This window comes from Paramisgurnus dabryanus, chromosome 14 (genome assembly GCF_030506205.2).
Source record: "Paramisgurnus dabryanus chromosome 14, PD_genome_1.1, whole genome shotgun sequence".
Classification (NCBI taxonomy): domain Eukaryota; kingdom Metazoa; phylum Chordata; class Actinopteri; order Cypriniformes; family Cobitidae; genus Paramisgurnus; species Paramisgurnus dabryanus.
In genome coordinates, this window is record NC_133350.1 from 31,560,039 (window position 1) to 31,581,197 (window position 21,159).

General features: G+C 35.6%; 1 protein-coding gene across 2 annotated transcripts in view; it reads left to right on the plus strand.

Moving 5' to 3' along the window:
• The window catches only part of faim2b (Fas apoptotic inhibitory molecule 2b), a 31,380-nt gene extending 10,590 nt beyond the window's left edge, over window positions 1-20,790 (plus strand). The window contains exons 8-13 of one of the 2 annotated variants that reach the window (XM_073811763.1): window positions 5,205-5,242; window positions 5,379-5,466; window positions 6,207-6,302; window positions 6,456-6,509; window positions 6,628-6,720; window positions 19,115-20,790. In XM_073811763.1, coding sequence (XP_073667864.1) covers window positions 5,205-5,242; window positions 5,379-5,466; window positions 6,207-6,302; window positions 6,456-6,509; window positions 6,628-6,720; window positions 19,115-19,171 — 426 coding nt within the window. In that variant the 3' untranslated portion in view covers window positions 19,172-20,790. The remainder of the gene's footprint in view (window positions 1-5,204; window positions 5,243-5,378; window positions 5,467-6,206; window positions 6,303-6,455; window positions 6,510-6,627; window positions 6,721-19,114) is intronic. The other variant, XM_073811764.1, reaches the window with a different exon arrangement.
• Window positions 20,791-21,159: the final 369 nt, after the last annotated feature.

A 21,159-nucleotide genomic window follows, 5' to 3' on the forward strand; every position in this document is an offset into this window, starting at 1 on the left:
GAGTTACTGGTGGATGAGGTTTAATCCTAATAACACATCCTGTTTGGTTCACTTAGTGCGGGAGGAATGACTAACAAAAGAAAACAAATCTGCATGGGAACATGTTACCAGTGAGTTTAATTCCATTGGGTATGAGAACACTTCTAGAAATAAAAAAGTGGTTTGACATTAAATTATCAGCCAAAAAAAAAAAAAAAATGTAGGAGGACAGACAATGACAAACTTGGACAGCCGCATAACCATCATCATCGGCGCGATCTTTGAAAACGCGCTCCCGGCGGAATGGATTATTTGCCAAGTCTTTCAATAATGCAAGATAAGCCATTGCACTGTGTCAAGCATTTGACGGAGCTTTCTTACATAGGGTTAGACACTAATTTAATTAATTAAATTCAACACTGATTTGCAGTAATCTTTATTAACTTTATTAACAGTAATCAATTTTAACACCTGGGGGTGGATAATAAATAGACAAAGTGTTCTTTTAACGCTGGGGATGGACGGTCCTGTGTAGTATCGCTATTCTACCACTAGATGCTCTGCATACGCATACTCCGAGGTGTGCGTATATTTACACACATTTCTACGCACACTTTACGCACACTTCTGTGCTTACGAACGCTTGATAAATGAGGCCCCAGGTGCGAGATCTGAGATTCAGATATAACATTTATATTTAATTCATAAGTTAAGGACACTACATAAAAAGTTGGCAGTAACTATATGGCTGAGAACCTCTAATTTCCTATTATTTGTTGCAGTGTAGGGATAATAGGTTAGCAACTATTGTACTGCACACTTCTGCACGCAACAGGCTTTTGAGAAAAAGTAAGTTAATGGGGGCACGTTCCACAGTTCAGCTTTATGTCTAGCAACGCCCCTGGATGCATCACAATTTTCTGGTGTTTTTTCTGTTTGTGTGTGTTTTCATATATTGTAGTATGATGACTTCTGTTGATCGCCGTACTAAAATGTAGGAAAAATTATGATAGAGCGACCCAAAACGTTTTAACGGTATTCAAAATTTATTCTATTAACACTTGCATGCATGCCTGCTAGGATAAGAGTCCCATGCACCAAAGAAGTTTGACCATGTGTTTAAGTCGTTATTACACAGTAAAACTCCCAGTGTTAAATTAACACTGCTGGGAGTATATATGGTCCCAATCTACAGAGTGTTAAATTAACACTGAAGCAGTGTTAAAGTTAATGAGATAATGGAGTGATGATTAAGACATTAATGGTGAACACCTGCTGGTCATTCCGTGTCAAATCAACTTAATTTTAGAATTGAAGAGTTTGGTTCCAAAACGCAATAAACGCCATTTTTGAAAAAAAAATGAGTTACTGCAAGAATCAGTATTATATCAGGTCAGTATTAAAAAGTAAATTCTTAATTTTACGCAAAATCCAATATCCGCCATGTTATTCTTTCATCTTTTCTCCCTTTTTTCCCAAAACGCAATAAACGCCACTCCTCCTTTTTTACAGAACGCAATAAATCCGTTCCAGAAACTACAGCGCCATTCACGCAATGTAAACAAACAATGGCGGCGCGTTGAGTACACGGAGTCCTAGTTTTCCTCATCTACTTTGTACTTCGTGATCAACAAACAAACAAAAACAAAATAATACTTTAATACCATTGATAAACCTGTGATGGTTTTCTGTGACGGGAAAGAAACGTACGCCATCAACATCTAATAATTTACGCAAGAGGCACTCGGGAGACGATCGCTTGTTTGCCCGGGCCGACAGCATTAAGTTTCTGTCATGATAACACATTGACCCCAGGGGATCTTATGAAAAACTTTCCATAATTTTACTCAAAGTCAACGAAAATCGAGCAGGACCAAAATATTGTACAGCTGATCGCTGTAAAAAACGTTAAGCGACGACGTCAAGTATAATCGCAGCAATGACAGTGTTCTTAATATGACAAAGTAAGTGTTTTGATTAATGACATTAATGTTTATTTTTTTAATCAGTGTGTACAACTGTTCAACTAAATGAATATAACATGGCAAAGATGAATGCACATTTATATAGGCTATTGATTCAATAGATTTATAGCATTTTGAATAAAAACTTGTCATGGATTTATTGCCTTTATTGCCTTAATCTTTGAAAATAAAGTTATGGATTTGAATTTTTTATGTTTTTATAACCTAAAGATGCTATGTGAAAGTTTGTAACAGAAAATAGTGGTTTTCATCTTGACACTTTCTTGGTATAGAAAACACGTTTTTACCAAAATTTGTCAAAATGGAATTATTGCGTTTTGGAACCAAACTCTTGAATTGTTCCTGCTAGATTTTTATTTAATTTTTTTGTAGAAAGTAATAGTAAAATGATGAAGAAGGTCAAAATATTAAATGCAATAGCTGAAATCCCCAGAGTTAAATTAACACTGCTGTGTGTGTATACAGGATGACTCCATCCCAGCTAACAGAAAAAAGTTCTAAGAACGTTCCCTGAAAGTTCCCAAGGTTCCCAAAAACGTTCTGCCAACGGAAAAAGTGTCCAGTTTTCTTGACGTTCTAAGGACGTTTTTGTGTTGTCTCAACGTTAGAGGAATGTTACATTTTACCATTTTTAAACGTTATGACAATGTCATGTTTTAATGTTCACACAATGTTTAAAACAACAACTGTTTATTATGCTGACTTGTTTGACTGTTATGTAAATGATAGAGAAACATTGCTTTTAATTTTTTTAAAAGTGAGTCACCATTGTACTGATTAGTGTTTCCATTAGTTGGGCAATTGGGTCTTAAAGTTTTGAGTTACTCTTCTTTTATTCATTGTATTTATAAAACACATCTGTTAGAGCAGAGGGAGGTAACATATATGAAGTCTTAAACTGTTGGTATACTAGTTGTTAAGTATTGTGATTCAATGATCTCAAACTAAAAAAATCACTAAATGTAAGTTATAATTTTATGTTCTGTCAAACCTGTGATGTTCCTGTGCTGTAAATCCATAACCTTAAGAGTTAATTTTTTACAAAAATCTAATCTGTGGTTTCAGTCAGACACCCTGAGACATCAACAATCAGCCTGTAAACCTCAACCATGGTGACAATCAACAACTTCATGTTGCAACTTCATGTTACAAAATTGTGCAACTTCCTTACCTTTTACTGTCACCATTGTTGAGATTTGTATCAGAAGTCATAAAGTCTCTCTGAACCCAAAAAAACCACACTATAGCATCAAAGCACTCTTATTCAAAACTGTGTCATTTGCATAGAGAATCATATTTTTATGCTTTATTCTATACATTTCTCTTATATATTCACTTCATATATTAATGTTTTTAAACAAGCAATTTTAGATGAGATGATAGGATTTATTCTACATCAAGCAACGCATAAGTGCTCTTATTGAAACGCTGTTGCAATTTTTAAAAGTGGAGCATTAGTTCAGAGAAAGTCAGAGGACAAATGCCTAACTAAAGGAAACACTAATCACCACAATGGTGACTTCAAATGAATCTAAAACACAAACTGGAGATTAATTGTGATCATTTTTGTGAGAAATATCCATTTGACTTGTGATTACATCACATCAGAAAGAAGATTTGTCTACTATATCACATGTGTGGATGCTGGAATAGTTGAGCACTTGTATTTTGTTCTGACAACAGTTGTTTAGAAGTTAAACTTATCATTCTCTACAAAATAACTCTACAAGCAAGTTGTAATTTTAGGTTTCAAACAGAGATGGTGATATAGAGGCAAAAGTGAAAGATTGCAGCTTTTGACTCTGCTTTAGTGTTACTTTTTGAAACTCTGTAAGATAGAATCATATATACACACTGTAGCCAGATAGGTGACTCTAACTGTCAGTGACTACGCCACTCCAATTTACATGGGTAGGAGATCCCACAAAGGGCTTCCCGCACAGTTATTCAAATAAATGAATGCACTCAGACCAATATTGCATTAAATCAATACATTTATTTAATGGGTTTCTCTCTTGACTTAATCGTACTCAGGACTTAAACCAGCATACGTGCACAAAGGTTATTTCTAACGAGGGGTTAGCCACTTCACAATACACTTCAAAAAAGGATATAAAGAAACAAATCAGATAAACCAAAGTGCAAAACAAAACCCACACAATACACACCACACTTGTAAAATTAATAGTGAATACCCCCCCCTCTGATTGTCATAGATAGTCCGCAACCTGATGTAGTATTGTCCTACTGATGTTAAGAGCACTATAAGTCAGTACGGAGACAAAGTAACCACGGGCCGATAGAAAATAAATCAGACAAACAAAACTGAAAGTAAATAATCAGCTTCAAATCCAATGAACCAAATAAACTACACAAAATATTAAGGTAGGGAAAACAGTGATCAACAGGACTACGAGCACATAGCACTCTACAAAAAAGACAATATATGGAATTAAATACACAAATATAACACATTAACCCATGTTACACAGCACCATTACATAATTCCAAATAAAGGTATTAATCCAATCTCTAAATAAAACAATGCTTCACAGTATATCTTAAACCCATTTAAAAACATTAATTTATTATAATCATTAAAATCCCAATACACAAATCAGTTAAACAAACATACCATTTTACAGTTTCTTTTAATGCATACCAGACCCAACAGAGAGTTGCTGCAGCCTCGCGTTTAGCAAAATACAATGCAGCTGATAGGTCTTTCAGTGTTCCCCTTTACCACCAGTATTAACTGTCAACAATATCTAAAATGCACACACATAGAATAGGACAAAAAAAGAAAACACAATTATGCAATCTTATTCTGAGTATAAAAGATCTTATTAAACAACATACACTCACATGCAGTGTGCTGCACAAATCTTTTAACGTTCACCGCTCTCGACCAGTATGGGTAACAGCAGCGTTTGCGTCACGTATATAAAATTAACTGAACAAAGGAAAAGGATCATTACACCCGAATCCCGTTCTAGATACAGTATAAAACTAGTTATAATTCCTAATTAAACTAAGGCCTAGTCCTGGTTTCAGCTAATCCCTGTCTGTGAAACCACCCCTAGGAGTTTTACTGTGTACAGTACATAGAAATCTAGTAAATGAATTTTTTTCTAGTGCCTCAATTCCTTCATATAGCATCATATTACATAAACATTCTTTTAATTCTGATTTTTTTCTGTTATTTATTTTGTTTGTTCTTTCAAACATTGTGGCCTGCAGACACTGAGCATGGCTTGCATGTTGGGCTTTATTTCCAGGTAATGACATTTGTATTGTATGTTTCTCATATATGATTTTTTATTTACACGTGTTCTTAAACACACACTGTAAAACACACTTTCTTTAACATACTAATGTACTTACCATAATGTTCTATTATGTTAACTCCAACAGTTTCTACAATACAAAGTCTGTAGTGCTTTGTGTTGGTATCACTGCTGTGGTTTGTTTGTGTGTCACCATCTTTAGTTTTCAGAGCAAGGTGAGAAAATCATCAAATCACACACATGCACGCATGCACACACACACACACACACACACACACACACACACACACACACACACACACACACACACACACACACACACACACACACACACACACACACACACACACACACACACACACACATGCGCCGCACGCACACATATTACATTGATTTACTTAGCTATCTAAAAGGATAGACTTTATGTTTTAATAATTATAAATACATTTACCCTAAAATAATTTCTTCTTCTTGCAATTTAAAAAACATTTTTACTACATTTTATTGCATAATAAGGATGTTTTAATAATGAGGATGTCTTTAAAAAAGAGGTTTTGCCCACTTTTAGACAGTTTTTCCCCAAAATATGGTTAAGTAGGTTGTAACAAGCTGAGACTAATGGTAGAATCCAAATGCAGAAGTTTATTAAAAAGCCATGCAAACAAGGCAAAAGGGTAATCCAATATACGTAATCCAAATAAGGCACAGGTCAAAATCCAAAACATGAAACAATGAATATGGCAATGAACAAGGCTTGGTAATGCGGGTTACAACAACAATACTTCACAGTGTGAATGAGTAAATGGCATGGTTATATACACAAAGAACAGGAAGTGAAAACAAAAGTAAAGTAAAAGTCCAAAGTCCAGTTAGTCGAGTGGGTACCACCTGGTAGTGGCCTACCATTCATTAGGTACACACAGAGACTGATTTTTGTGTATTCATTTCTCCATAGATTGATGTCACATCATTCCAAGGCATTCTCTTCATTCTGTGCATGGTTATGTTTTTCTGTGCTATTGTAATGGGATTGATAGTTCCCTTTGGCTATGTGAGTATTTAGTAATAAAATAAAGACTAAAACAACCTCTTCATTTTGGGCATTCATTGACAGGTTATTATTGAGATTAACCAATGCAAAACCATTAACATTTCTACAGCTAAATGCTGTATTCCCATTCTAACTGCTGTCTCTTTTACAAAGGTCCCTTGGTTACATGCCGTCTATGCCAGCATTGGAGCTGTTGTTTTCACCATGGTAAGAAGTACAGATTAGCCTAGATAGGATTATGGTTTTAATTTTGTCATTTGTCGTTAAGGTGATATAACATTAAATAATCTATTTGTCTCCTCATGTATTTCTTACTCTGTTTTAGTTCCTGGCCTTTGATACACAGCTGCTGATGGGAAATAAGCAATACAGCATAAGTCCTGAGGAATATATCTTTGCAACTCTAAGTCTCTATTTGGACATTAGTAGTTGTATGGGGGCAGCATTCGTCAAACTTTTATGACCCCCTCCCCCACCCGGTGACAGTTGCTGTCTGACAGGTCGTTTTTATGACCCTTTGACAGGGGGGCGGGACCATCAATCAAAATCTGTACAAGTTGTCAACTTTAGACAGAAAGTATTTAATGGTTTTATTGCCGGTCATTTAGAGTGATTGTTTTTCCTGAGTGTGTTTTATGTCAAGCGTATGGTGTCATGTTTAATGACGGCTCGTATTTCGACATTTGCTGTTTATTGACATTTGATGTCAGATCTCAACCATCCTCCCACCTTTGCTCGCCCCGTGCGCTTCTCAATACTGACTTTCACACCGCGGGTGTGTTGTTGAATCTAAAGTTTTGCAACAGCATAAGTTTATTTAAAGGCAAGCACTAATCATATATATATATATATTAGATGTACCTGGCTACGCTTAAAGCCGATGTTTTCTATCGAGCTATAGTTTCTGATCAGACACAAAGTCTGAACTAAATAAAATTTTAAACGGTTCACGAAGTCCGGGAATCTTTTCATGACCTGGTCTACAGTTTCACGCGTATTAAAGATCCGACGGTGTCTGACAAAGCGTCGGGTGATTGTTCATATCTGTCATTTAAATTAAAGTTAATAAATGTAATTCTGTCCACTATGGCAAAATAGGAATTTATTTTAGATTTAGGGGGATCTTTAACCATGTCTCTGATTAAAACTTTTGATTGTAACATCACAAGTTATTTAATTAAATATTCCGTATACGGGTATAGTTTAAGCAATGACCTGAGCCATTACCTTCGGAGCCGTCAATACTACAATCTTTAGACGATAGTCTAAACTAAATAAATTTTTTCAACGGTTCAGGAATTCCGTGAATCTTTTCATAACCTACACTATAGTTTCACGCGTATTAAAGATCCGTCGGTGCCTGACAAAGCGCCGGGTGAGCGTTCATATCTGCCATTTTTAAAATAATGTTAATAAATGTAATTCTGTCCACTATGGCAAAATAGGATTTTATTTTAGATTTAGGGGAATCTTTAACCAAGTCTCTGATTAAGACATGTGTATACGTGCACAGATGGTGACAGAGAAACTTATATATGACGTTAATAAACTTTTAAATGTTTTTAAGACGTATACACCCCATTTTGGGGTTTTATTTTTAATTAAAGGCTTCTTAAAACATGTGTGAATATGTGTATATTATACAAAGAGTCTTATATTGTCTGCTCTGACAAAAATAAAAAATTATTATTTTAGACTTAGGGGAATTGACTGCGTGTGTCTTATAAATACAACTTGATAATACGTTTGTTTTGTAAAGAGACTTCTTTAAAGTCACGCAAGAATAAAATATTTTAGTTGTAACTGGCTAAACTTAAATCTGTTATTATCTATTTAACTATAAGCTGTATTTTTCTGATAAGACACAAAGTTTTTGATGCTGAACTTATGACCGTGTGTGATAGATATTTCACAGCAGGGTCGGGTTGTAATCTAGGTAGAGTCTTTTAAAACTGTAGTGGTAAAATGTAATATGGTAACTCTGTCAAAAAAAGTAAAAGGTTTATTTTAGATCATAATCTATTTATGGCAAACATTACTGTATCTAAAGTTTTTAACAACACAATTTATTTAATGAAATACGCAGTACGTGTATAGCAAGGAATTGTACCAAAACCCCCGTAGGTCGACATTTCTTTAGACTAAATCCTATTTATTTTAAACTATATAAAAGCTGATTCGCTTCACGAGATCTGTGAAGCATTTCAAGCAGGGGGTTCTGTTCAAGCCATTAAAGATCCGGCGATGCCTGACAAAGCGCAGGGTGAGCGTTCATATCTGCCATTTTAAAATAATGTTAATAAATGTAATTCTGTCCACTATGGCAAAATAGGATTTTATTTTAGATTTGGGACTTTCTTTAACCAAGTCTCTGATTAAAACATGTGAATGCGTGTACCAACGTTGCCAGAAAACGTACGCTGATGCGCACATATATCTGGCGTTAAGAGCCTTTTAAACGTTTTAAGACATTTCACACCCTATTTTGAGTTTAATTCATTAATGTCATCTAATATCAAAGTGTGTACATGTCTATTTACGATAAATGTAACACGGTAAACATTGCCAAAATAAAAGGGTTCTTGAACATGTTATTCCAGGGGGTGTTTTTTGTTTTGCGAGTGTTCGACATATTTATTGATGTGGAAAAAGTTTGTTGTTTGGACGAACAGTTTCAGTCTCTCTCTCTCTCTCTCTCTCTCTCTCTCTCTCTCTCTCTCTCTCTCTCTCTCTCTCTCTCTCTCTTTCTCTCTCTCTCTCTCTCTCTCTATCACCAGTCCGCTATCAACCAGCAGACAACCCCCCAGATGTCTGGACAGAGGGAGTGTTGGTAAAATAAAAGAAACTCAGCCCCCATTGACAAAAAGTAATAGGTTTATTTTAGATTTTCAGGCTTCATTACTCAGATACAGATTAAAGCATGTTATTTCTTATTCGTAATTTAAAGAAACTTAGAAGTTTTAAGACATTTTATCACACATCCTATGATGACATAAACCCTTGTGTTAGCCCTTAGAGGACAACAAAACGGGTGCAAATATTATTTATCAACGTTTGATGTTGTTATAAACCAGGGTGTCACATACGTGACAACAATCATTGCTTTAAAGACAAAACATTTAACAAATTTGACATTTTGTTAAACATGGTTGTGTGCGTCCATAAACACAACAACAGCTAGGACATGGTTCTACATAATATTAAAATCACGGGCGTACGTTAAATAGGTAAACCTTAATTTTTACTAAATAAAATAAAAATAAACTATTTGAACATCTTAACCGACATTAGGTTAGGTTTAAGATGAATCAGTGTCTATAGCTTTACGAATTACATCGTAAAACCCCCCAGAGGATATGGTATGTGTGTGTGTGTGTGTGCGCGTGTGTGTGTGCAATGGATGTTATCACGTGGTGCGGACCAAACGACCAACGCTGCGGGGGTTGTGAAGCGAAGAATGAGTTCTGAACACAGAACCTTTACCAAAAACGTAACACGGATTAACACATCACAGAACAATTTGAACAACCGTGTCGGATTCGTACACACCAGAGGTCTGTTTTATGTTTTGCAGAAACTGTGGAAACTTTTGATGCTGCCAAGGTGTCCGAGTTCGCAAACAAACTATCAAACGCAACGCGGCGGAAACAGTGGACACGAGCCTTTTGTTGCTGAGAAGGCGATTGAACTCAGAAACAAACAAGCAAGCAAAGTTGTCTACGAAACTACAGATTCTTGAAAAAGATGTCACAAAGATCATTCGAACGACTACGCAATGGCCAGATGGGGTATGTGTACGGGACCGACCTTTTTAAAGATATGCTTAAAAAGAACTACAAGCGCGAGATGTCCAATCTACTATGTACTGTGATATACAAAGAGGCCAATGTGTGCATGCCTCCAAACTATTGCGAATCTAACGCCGGTCGTGTAACCAGACTCAAGGAAAAAACAGATGGTGTGAAAAGTATAGATGGAACTCTTAATAACATGGTACAGACAGTTGTACAGGCCCAAGAGGAACCCCGTGTGATTATTAGAAAGGCCCTAGAGATATTTTATGAATGTGACGAGGCCGAGTTCTACATCATCAATATCATACTTATGTCGGCCTTTGTAATTGACGTATGCATTGATATCCTTGTAAAGAAACGAGAAATTAATGTGTGTGAAATCATAGAAAATGCCGTAGATTTCATGTTTGAAAAGGGTCTTGGATCATGCATGCACTATCTATGGTATCTAGATAATATCATAACGGTTAATGATGACTAAAAAACCATACCTGTGAGCCAATGGTATATTTTACGCAAGTTTTACAGTTGTTTTTTAGTTTTCCAAAAGTTTCATTCTGTTTTATTTTTACTCAACATTATGATGGCAAGCCATGTCCGTCAACAATTGTATACTTTAACAAAAACTACGTTCTAGTAGTTTCAATGTATGGTCACTGTTGTTTTTCATCATTGATTTTGTTAACTGCTTATGTTTTTGTATGTTTTGATGTACCGATTTCATAAAAACAAAAAATATACAAGGATTTTTGGTCTTAATGTCTGTGTTGCTACCATTAGAACATTTAGACATCTTGTTCAGACAACGTGTGACATTGCTCATTCTTCATATGTTTTTGCAAATCCACACAGAGAAATGTGAAAGATTAATAGAAATTACATGTGGCTACATCACATGTTTTTTCAGAGGCGTAAAAATAAAAGTCAACAGTGTTAGTATGGGGATCTAAAACAGCACAGGCACGATATGATCCTAATTTTGATACCTGACGTCTGTCACATAGCCAAAGATCATCTACTTCATGTCTCTACGAATCCTGACAGAGCTTTAGTTTCATATACACAACACATCAAATGTAAACCACGGTAAACTAAATACATTTGACAGTCAAGATCTCTAATTTTCTGACAACCCCCAAAAAAGATGATGGGGTCATCATCAAACATCACTCACTTTTTAGGTAGCGAAAGGTTTTTGTTTATTTTAGTATAACTCAACACTGAAATTTTAGTTAAGCACACAGAAATGCACAGATTTTACGTTTTCAGTATACATGTGTACATCACACAGTGATTTCAGTCTCAACTAGATCGATGATCTATCAATATTAGCCACAAATGTTGTTTGTATGCGTGCTCTGATTTCACAAAACATCCATTTACATTCAAAACCTTTTGGATTCAACGCCTTAAAGTCATCAATGTTATTTCGTTCACATCAACCGTACCAACATTTTTAGAATGTGCAAACTGTTTTACTTCGTTTTAAACATGTTTGGGTGGTTTCGGTCTAGATTTTATAGAAAACTTCAGAACATGACACCATTTTAACATTTACAAAATGATGAAGCATTTTACTTTTAAGTGTCTCCCATGATCATGTGGGGGTGTGACAATTACTTTTGTTTGTTTGGAAATTATATGAATGCAGAGAAACAACGCAAAAGTTTTGAACTTTAACATAATTTATATGCGTCCTGATTTTTAAAAACAGTAAGCTGTAATGTTTCTTACACACAGATCTAAACACATCACAAGTCTCAATGTTTAATAACATAAAAACCTGTATGCAAAGGTTTGTTGGCGTATTTTTTAGACACAAGCTGTTTATTTTCATCTTTAAACAAATGTGTATGACAAAAGTTGTTCTGCCTGAACTGACACTAAGGATCGATGCCGAAATGTTAAATCTAAGTATTTGCAAAACAACCTTCACCGTCATATAGATGTTTTCAATCTAATGGTACCTGTTTAAATGTGACCATACTGTTTCAAACATTACCAAGTTGTAGATGGTTGTGACTCAAGTTACAAAGGTTTTAACAAACATTACTGTTTGTCACGGTGTGTTTCATCGCATTGCTGTTGTATGCAACAGACTCTCAAGTTTTATGTTAAAAGGATTACTAAAAATAAAAAACTAAGCATTCTGTATTATGTTGACACTGATGATTTTACAAGTTTTACAGTTTCAAACATTTTTTGCTATATTCGCTGTGAAAGATTTAGTAAATAAATCTAAAACATAAACAGTGTTGAAGCGTTACCTTAATCTTCTAGCAACAATTTTCAAGAGATTACCAACATGTATGATGTACTAACTGTCAGGGGATCTGTGATATTATTTTCTGAAGTAATTAGCTATCTAATGGCTACTGCACAATAACTTATGCGATAAAGAGTTTGACAAATGTTACATAAACTATAGAAACGAAACAAGATAAATTACAAAGTCACTGGCATGAGGTTTACACTTAAATAAATCACGCAGATGTTTAAAGTGCAGTTGTTACCCCTCAGAGAGGAGTGTTCCTAACTCCAGGACTCCTATCTCCACCTATCAGTTACAGTCATTAAATCGGCGCCAGTATGATTCATTCAAACACAATTGCCTAACAAGTTTCAAGAAACTATGGACTCCTACTGCTACACCAACACATTCACGCTACCCCCCACCCCAGAGCAATATGTATATGAGAGAACCTACAGTTGGACCTGTGCACTCAATAAGTCCTCCACAGTATCTGATGGGGGACCATCAACCTACAACAACAACACACCCCTTTGTACGGCTCAAGTAATGTCTGATGATGTTCCAATGGACCTGTGTCCCCAAGAAGGATACGACAATGCCTGATGAATCAATACACATTGCGTGTATCGATTCCACAGACTGTTTGGTTTCAAGATCATGAAACAGGCTTCGTGATACATCTGTTACAAACTTGATGACAAAAAGCTAATGGTATTCTGTAGAATCTTTAGAGACTATTACTGTGTGTTTGTGTGTGTTTACAATATCAAATAATGATCAAATTGCTGTTTGTGAAATGAACCGGTCGTGAAAAACGTTGTGATATTTCTACACTACAATGATAACAAATTATGTATTTCTATTACTTGATAAGAAATAAAACACATGTACCACTTTAAACATCTGCGTGATTTATTTAAGTGTAAACCTCATGCCAGTGACTTTGTAATTTATCTTGTTTCGTTTCTATAGTTTATGTAACATTTGTCAAACTCTTTATCGCATAAGTTATTGTGCAGTAGCCATTAGATAGCTAATTACTTCAGAAAATAATATCACAGATCCCCTGACAGTTAGTACATCATACATGTTGGTAATCTCTTGAAAATTGTTGCTAGAAGATTAAGGTAACGCTTCAACACTGTTTATGTTTTAGATTTATTTACTAAATCTTTCACAGCGAATATAGCAAAAAATGTTTGAAACTGTAAAACTTGTAAAATCATCAGTGTCAACATAATACAGAATGCTTAGTTTTTTATTTTTAGTAATCCTTTTAACATAAAACTTGAGAGTCTGTTGCATACAACAGCAATGCGATGAAACACACCGTGACAAACAGTAATGTTTGTTAAAACCTTTGTAACTTGAGTCACAACCATCTACAACTTGGTAATGTTTGAAACAGTATGGTCACATTTAAACAGGTACCATTAGATTGAAAACATCTATATGACGGTGAAGGTTGTTTTGCAAATACTTAGATTTAACATTTCGGCATCGATCCTTAGTGTCAGTTCAGGCAGAACAACTTTTGTCATACACATTTGTTTAAAGATGAAAATAAACAGCTTGTGTCTAAAAAATACGCCAACAAACCTTTGCATACAGGTTTTTATGTTATTAAACATTGAGACTTGTGATGTGTTTAGATCTGTGTGTAAGAAACATTACAGCTTACTGTTTTTAAAAATCAGGACGCATATAAATTATGTTAAAGTTCAAAACTTTTGCGTTGTTTCTCTGCATTCATATAATTTCCAAACAAACAAAAGTAATTGTCACACCCCCACATGATCATGGGAGACACTTAAAAGTAAAATGCTTCATCATTTTGTAAATGTTAAAATGGTGTCATGTTCTGAAGTTTTCTATAAAATCTAGACCGAAACCACCCAAACATGTTTAAAACGAAGTAAAACAGTTTGCACATTCTAAAAATGTTGGTACGGTTGATGTGAACGAAATAACATTGATGACTTTAAGGCGTTGAATCCAAAAGGTTTTGAATGTAAATGGATGTTTTGTGAAATCAGAGCACGCATACAAACAACATTTGTGGCTAATATTGATAGATCATCGATCTAGTTGAGACTGAAATCACTGTGTGATGTACACATGTATACTGAAAACGTAAAATCTGTGCATTTCTGTGTGCTTAACTAAAATTTCAGTGTTGAGTTATACTAAAATAAACAAAAACCTTTCGCTACCTAAAAAGTGAGTGATGTTTGATGATGACCCCATCATCTTTTTTGGGGGTTGTCAGAAAATTAGAGATCTTGACTGTCAAATGTATTTAGTTTACCGTGGTTTACATTTGATGTGTTGTGTATATGAAACTAAAGCTCTGTCAGGATTCGTAGAGACATGAAGTAGATGATCTTTGGCTATGTGACAGACGTCAGGTATCAAAATTAGGATCATATCGTGCCTGTGCTGTTTTAGATCCCCATACTAACACTGTTGACTTTTATTTTTACGCCTCTGAAAAAACATGTGATGTAGCCACATGTAATTTCTATTAATCTTTCACATTTCTCTGTGTGGATTTGCAAAAACATATGAAGAATGAGCAATGTCACACGTTGTCTGAACAAGATGTCTAAATGTTCTAATGGTAGCAACACAGACATTAAGACCAAAAATCCTTGTATATTTTTTGTTTTTATGAAATCGGTACATCAAAACATACAAAAACATAAGCAGTTAACAAAATCAATGATGAAAAACAACAGTGACCATACATTGAAACTACTAGAACGTAGTTTTTGTTAAAGTATACAATTGTTGACGGACATGGCTTGCCATCATAATGTTGAGTAAAAATAAAACAGAATGAAACTTTTGGAAAACTAAAAAACAACTGTAAAACTTGCGTAAAATATACCATTGGCTCACAGGTATGGTTTTTTAGTCATCATTAACCGTTATGATATTATCTAGATACCATAGATAGTGCATGCATGATCCAAGACCCTTTTCAAACATGAAATCTACGGCATTTTCTATGATTTCACACACATTAATTTCTCGTTTCTTTACAAGGATATCAATGCATACGTCAATTACAAAGGCCGACATAAGTATGATATTGATGATGTAGAACTCGGCCTCGTCACATTCATAAAATATCTCTAGGGCCTTTCTAATAATCACACGGGGTTCCTCTTGGGCCTGTACAACTGTCTGTACCATGTTATTAAGAGTTCCATCTATACTTTTCACACCATCTGTTTTTTCCTTGAGTCTGGTTACACGACCGGCGTTAGATTCGCAATAGTTTGGAGGCATGCACACATTGGCCTCTTTGTATATCACAGTACATAGTAGATTGGACATCTCGCGCTTGTAGTTCTTTTTAAGCATATCTTTAAAAAGGTCGGTCCCGTACACATACCCCATCTGGCCATTGCGTAGTCGTTCGAATGATCTTTGTGACATCTTTTTCAAGAATCTGTAGTTTCGTAGACAACTTTGCTTGCTTGTTTGTTTCTGAGTTCAATCGCCTTCTCAGCAACAAAAGGCTCGTGTCCACTGTTTCCGCCGCGTTGCGTTTGATAGTTTGTTTGCGAACTCGGACACCTTGGCAGCATCAAAAGTTTCCACAGTTTCTGCAAAACATAAAACAGACCTCTGGTGTGTACGAATCCGACACGGTTGTTCAAATTGTTCTGTGATGTGTTAATCCGTGTTACGTTTTTGGTAAAGGTTCTGTGTTCAGAACTCATTCTTCGCTTCACAACCCCCGCAGCGTTGGTCGTTTGGTCCGCACCACGTGATAACATCCATTGCACACACACACGCGCACACACACACACACACATACCATATCCTCTGGGGGGTTTTACGATGTAATTCGTAAAGCTATAGACACTGATTCATCTTAAACCTAACCTAATGTCGGTTAAGATGTTCAAATAGTTTATTTTTATTTTATTTAGTAAAAATTAAGGTTTACCTATTTAACGTACGCCCGTGATTTTAATATTATGTAGAACCATGTCCTAGCTGTTGTTGTGTTTATGGACGCACACAACCATGTTTAACAAAATGTCAAATTTGTTAAATGTTTTGTCTTTAAAGCAATGATTGTTGTCACGTATGTGACACCCTGGTTTATAACAACATCAAACGTTGATAAATAATATTTGCACCCGTTTTGTTGTCCTCTAAGGGCTAACACAAGGGTTTATGTCATCATAGGATGTGTGATAAAATGTCTTAAAACTTCTAAGTTTCTTTAAATTACGAATAAGAAATAACATGCTTTAATCTGTATCTGAGTAATGAAGCCTGAAAATCTAAAATAAACCTATTACTTTTTGTCAATGGGGGCTGAGTTTCTTTTATTTTACCAACACTCCCTCTGTCCAGACATCTGGGGGGTTGTCTGCTGGTTGATAGCGGACTGGTGATAGAGAGAGAGAGAGAGAGAGAGAAAGAGAGAGAGAGAGAGAGAGAGAGAGAGAGAGAGAGAGAGAGAGAGAGAGAGAGAGAGAGAGAGAGACTGAAACTGTTCGTCCAAACAACAAACTTTTTCCACATCAATAAATATGTCGAACACTCGCAAAACAAAAAACACCCCCTGGAATAACATGTTCAAGAACCCTTTTATTTTGGCAATGTTTACCGTGTTACATTTATCGTAAATAGACATGTACACACTTTGATATTAGATGACATTAATGAATTAAACTCAAAATAGGGTGTGAAATGTCTTAAAACGTTTAAAAGGCTCTTAACGCCAGATATATGTGCGCATCAGCGTACGTTTTCTGGCAACGTTGGTACACGCATTCACATGTTTTAATCAGAGACTTGGTTAAAGAAAGTCCCAAATCTAAAATAAAATCCTATTTTGCCATAGTGGACAGAATTACATTTATTAACATTATTTTAAAATGGCAGATATGAACGCTCACCCTGCGCTTTGTCAGGCATCGCCGGATCTTTAATGGCTTGAACAGAACCCCCTGCTTGAAATGCTTCACAGATCTCGTGAAGCGAATCAGCTTTTATATAGTTTAAAATAAATAGGATTTAGTCTAAAGAAATGTCGACCTACGGGGGTTTTGGTACAATTCCTTGCTATACACGTACTGCGTATTTCATTAAATAAATTGTGTTGTTAAAAACTTTAGATACAGTAATGTTTGCCATAAATAGATTATGATCTAAAATAAACCTTTTACTTTTTTTGACAGAGTTACCATATTACATTTTACCACTACAGTTTTAAAAGACTCTACCTAGATTACAACCCGACCCTGCTGTGAAATATCTATCACACACGGTCATAAGTTCAGCATCAAAAACTTTGTGTCTTATCAGAAAAATACAGCTTATAGTTAAATAGATAATAACAGATTTAAGTTTAGCCAGTTACAACTAAAATATTTTATTCTTGCGTGACTTTAAAGAAGTCTCTTTACAAAACAAACGTATTATCAAGTTGTATTTATAAGACACACGCAGTCAATTCCCCTAAGTCTAAAATAATAATTTTTTATTTTTGTCAGAGCAGACAATATAAGACTCTTTGTATAATATACACATATTCACACATGTTTTAAGAAGCCTTTAATTAAAAATAAAACCCCAAAATGGGGTGTATACGTCTTAAAAACATTTAAAAGTTTATTAACGTCATATATAAGTTTCTCTGTCACCATCTGTGCACGTATACACATGTCTTAATCAGAGACTTGGTTAAAGATTCCCCTAAATCTAAAATAAAATCCTATTTTGCCATAGTGGACAGAATTACATTTATTAACATTATTTTAAAAATGGCAGATATGAACGCTCACCCGGCGCTTTGTCAGGCACCGACGGATCTTTAATACGCGTGAAACTATAGTGTAGGTTATGAAAAGATTCACGGAATTCCTGAACCGTTGAAAAAATTTATTTAGTTTAGACTATCGTCTAAAGATTGTAGTATTGACGGCTCCGAAGGTAATGGCTCAGGTCATTGCTTAAACTATACCCGTATACGGAATATTTAATTAAATAACTTGTGATGTTACAATCAAAAGTTTTAATCAGAGACATGGTTAAAGATCCCCCTAAATCTAAAATAAATTCCTATTTTGCCATAGTGGACAGAATTACATTTATTAACTTTAATTTAAATGACAGATATGAACAATCACCCGACGCTTTGTCAGACACCGTCGGATCTTTAATACGCGTGAAACTGTAGACCAGGTCATGAAAAGATTCCCGGACTTCGTGAACCGTTTAAAATTTTATTTAGTTCAGACTTTGTGTCTGATCAGAAACTATAGCTCGATAGAAAACATCGGCTTTAAGCGTAGCCAGGTACATCTAATATATATATATATATGATTAGTGCTTGCCTTTAAATAAACTTATGCTGTTGCAAAACTTTAGATTCAACAACACACCCGCGGTGTGAAAGTCAGTATTGAGAAGCGCACGGGGCGAGCAAAGGTGGGAGGATGGTTGAGATCTGACATCAAATGTCAATAAACAGCAAATGTCGAAATACGAGCCGTCATTAAACATGACACCATACGCTTGACATAAAACACACTCAGGAAAAACAATCACTCTAAATGACCGGCAATAAAACCATTAAATACTTTCTGTCTAAAGTTGACAACTTGTACAGATTTTGATTGATGGTCCCGCCCCCCTGTCAAAGGGTCATAAAAACGACCTGTCAGACAGCAACTGTCACCGGGTGGGGGAGGGGGTCATAAAAGTTTGACGAATGCTGCCCCCATACAACTACTGACATTGTGTACTTGTTTACATACCTGCTACAGATTTTTGGCAATGGAAGAGAATGAATGACTTTTGACAGTAACATTTTCTATCATGTAGGGGAGAGCGGGCACAAGCTAACGCTTTTTGACTTTGGCTATATCATTCAAAAAATATTTAAATAGATTAAAAAAAAATTACACAATCAACACACAACTTTCTACTACAAATGAACACTTAAAGTTTGTTTGTGGGACCTACCGTTATTGTACAATTATACAGAAAGAGACAGGAGTGCAAACGTTACAACTTACCCCATAGATGGGGTTAATTGTAACAAACAGAGGGTTTGTTGTAATACCTACTAGAAAAATTGGTTTAAACACAGATAATTCAATAAAATTCTGTCTATACTAAAGGTGGATATTGTTTATATAGTATATATAGTTATTTACCCTGATATTGTATTATCATCTTGATTAATAGTATTTGCATTGTTTTCATTTCGTTATCATTGTATACTGGAGGCTTAGCTGTAACCATGTGTTACAAATAACCCCGCTGTGTAAAAATGTTTTCAATCCCAGCTATCAAAACTCCCAGTGTTAGATTAGCACTGATGGGAGTATATATGGTCCCAATCTACAGAGTGTTAAATTAACACTGAAGCAGTGTTAAAGTTAATGAGATAATGAAGTGATGATTAAGACATTAATGGTGAACACCTGCGGGTCATTCCGTGTCAAATCAACTTAATTTCAGAATTGTTTCTTTCTCTAAGTTTTTATTTTCTTTTTTGGAGAAAGTAATACTAAACTGATGAAAAAGGTCAAAATATTAAATGCAATAGATGAAATGTTCAGTTAAATGAACACTGCTGTGTGTATGACTCCATCTTACAGAGTTTTAAAAAGTAACACTGAATCTTTCACTTTTTCCTCTCATCATCTCTGTTTGAAACTTAAAATTACAACTTGCTTGTAGAATTATATGAATGATAAGTTAAATCTCTTTACAACAGCTGTCATTCTTATTAATAAATTGAGTCACCATTGTGCCGATTAGTGTTTCCATTAGTTGGGCACTTGGGTCTTGAAGTTTAGAGTTAGTCTTCTTTTGTTCATTATGTTTATAAAACATATCTTTTAGAGCAGAGGGAGAGGTAATGTTGCTAAAGTCATTGAGTAAGTTTACATGCACAGAATAAACAGATAACTATCAAAACTCTGCTTATTATAGAAAACTGTTTTCATGCGTTTTACATGCAAATCAATAAACCTGCTCTCCAGACAACTGCGTTTATGTGGGACTAGGATAATTATCAGCTTTCACGCAGGCGGTAATGTCACCGCCTATAGTACATAGTAGTCGATCAAAAAGCCAACGGCATATCTGTCTTAAGCTGTACAGTTGTATCTCTTCTCAGGTCTTCAGAACCTGTAAATGTAACATGAGCTTCTATTTTCACAGTTTCTATGCCAACTGCTTCAGTCCAGCGGAGACTTTGATGCGTTACTTTGCGCTTACTTCCGCGTGTGACGTTCATCTTTCATACGCGGGGACATGCGCACATGGACAAAACCATGAGAAAGCGAGTTAAGGTGTTTACATGCCACGCGAAATTGGCGTAATGAGCAAAAAACTACCTGTGCCGATCGGTTTTTGCTTACGCCGTTTATGGGCTTTCCCCCATAAAGAAAACACGTTTTACGCGTTTACATGACCCTGCGTGTTATCAGTTTATTAAGCATAATCGGCGTAAGACCGGACCCTGAGGAAGATTGTGGAGAAGGACCGATTCCAGACCTTGGGGGACCTGCGGAAGCAGTGGACTGAGTCTGGAGTAGAAACATCCAGAGCCACCGTGCACAGGCATGTGCAGGAAATGGGCTACAAGTGCCGCATTCCCCAGGTCAAGCCACTTTTGAACCAGAAACACCGGCAGAAGCGCCTGACCTGGGCTACAGAGAAGCAAAACTGGACTGTTGCTCAGTACTTTTTTCGGATGAAAGCAAATTTTGCATGTCATTCGGAAATCAAGGTGCCAGAGTCTGGAGGAAGACTGGGGAGAAGA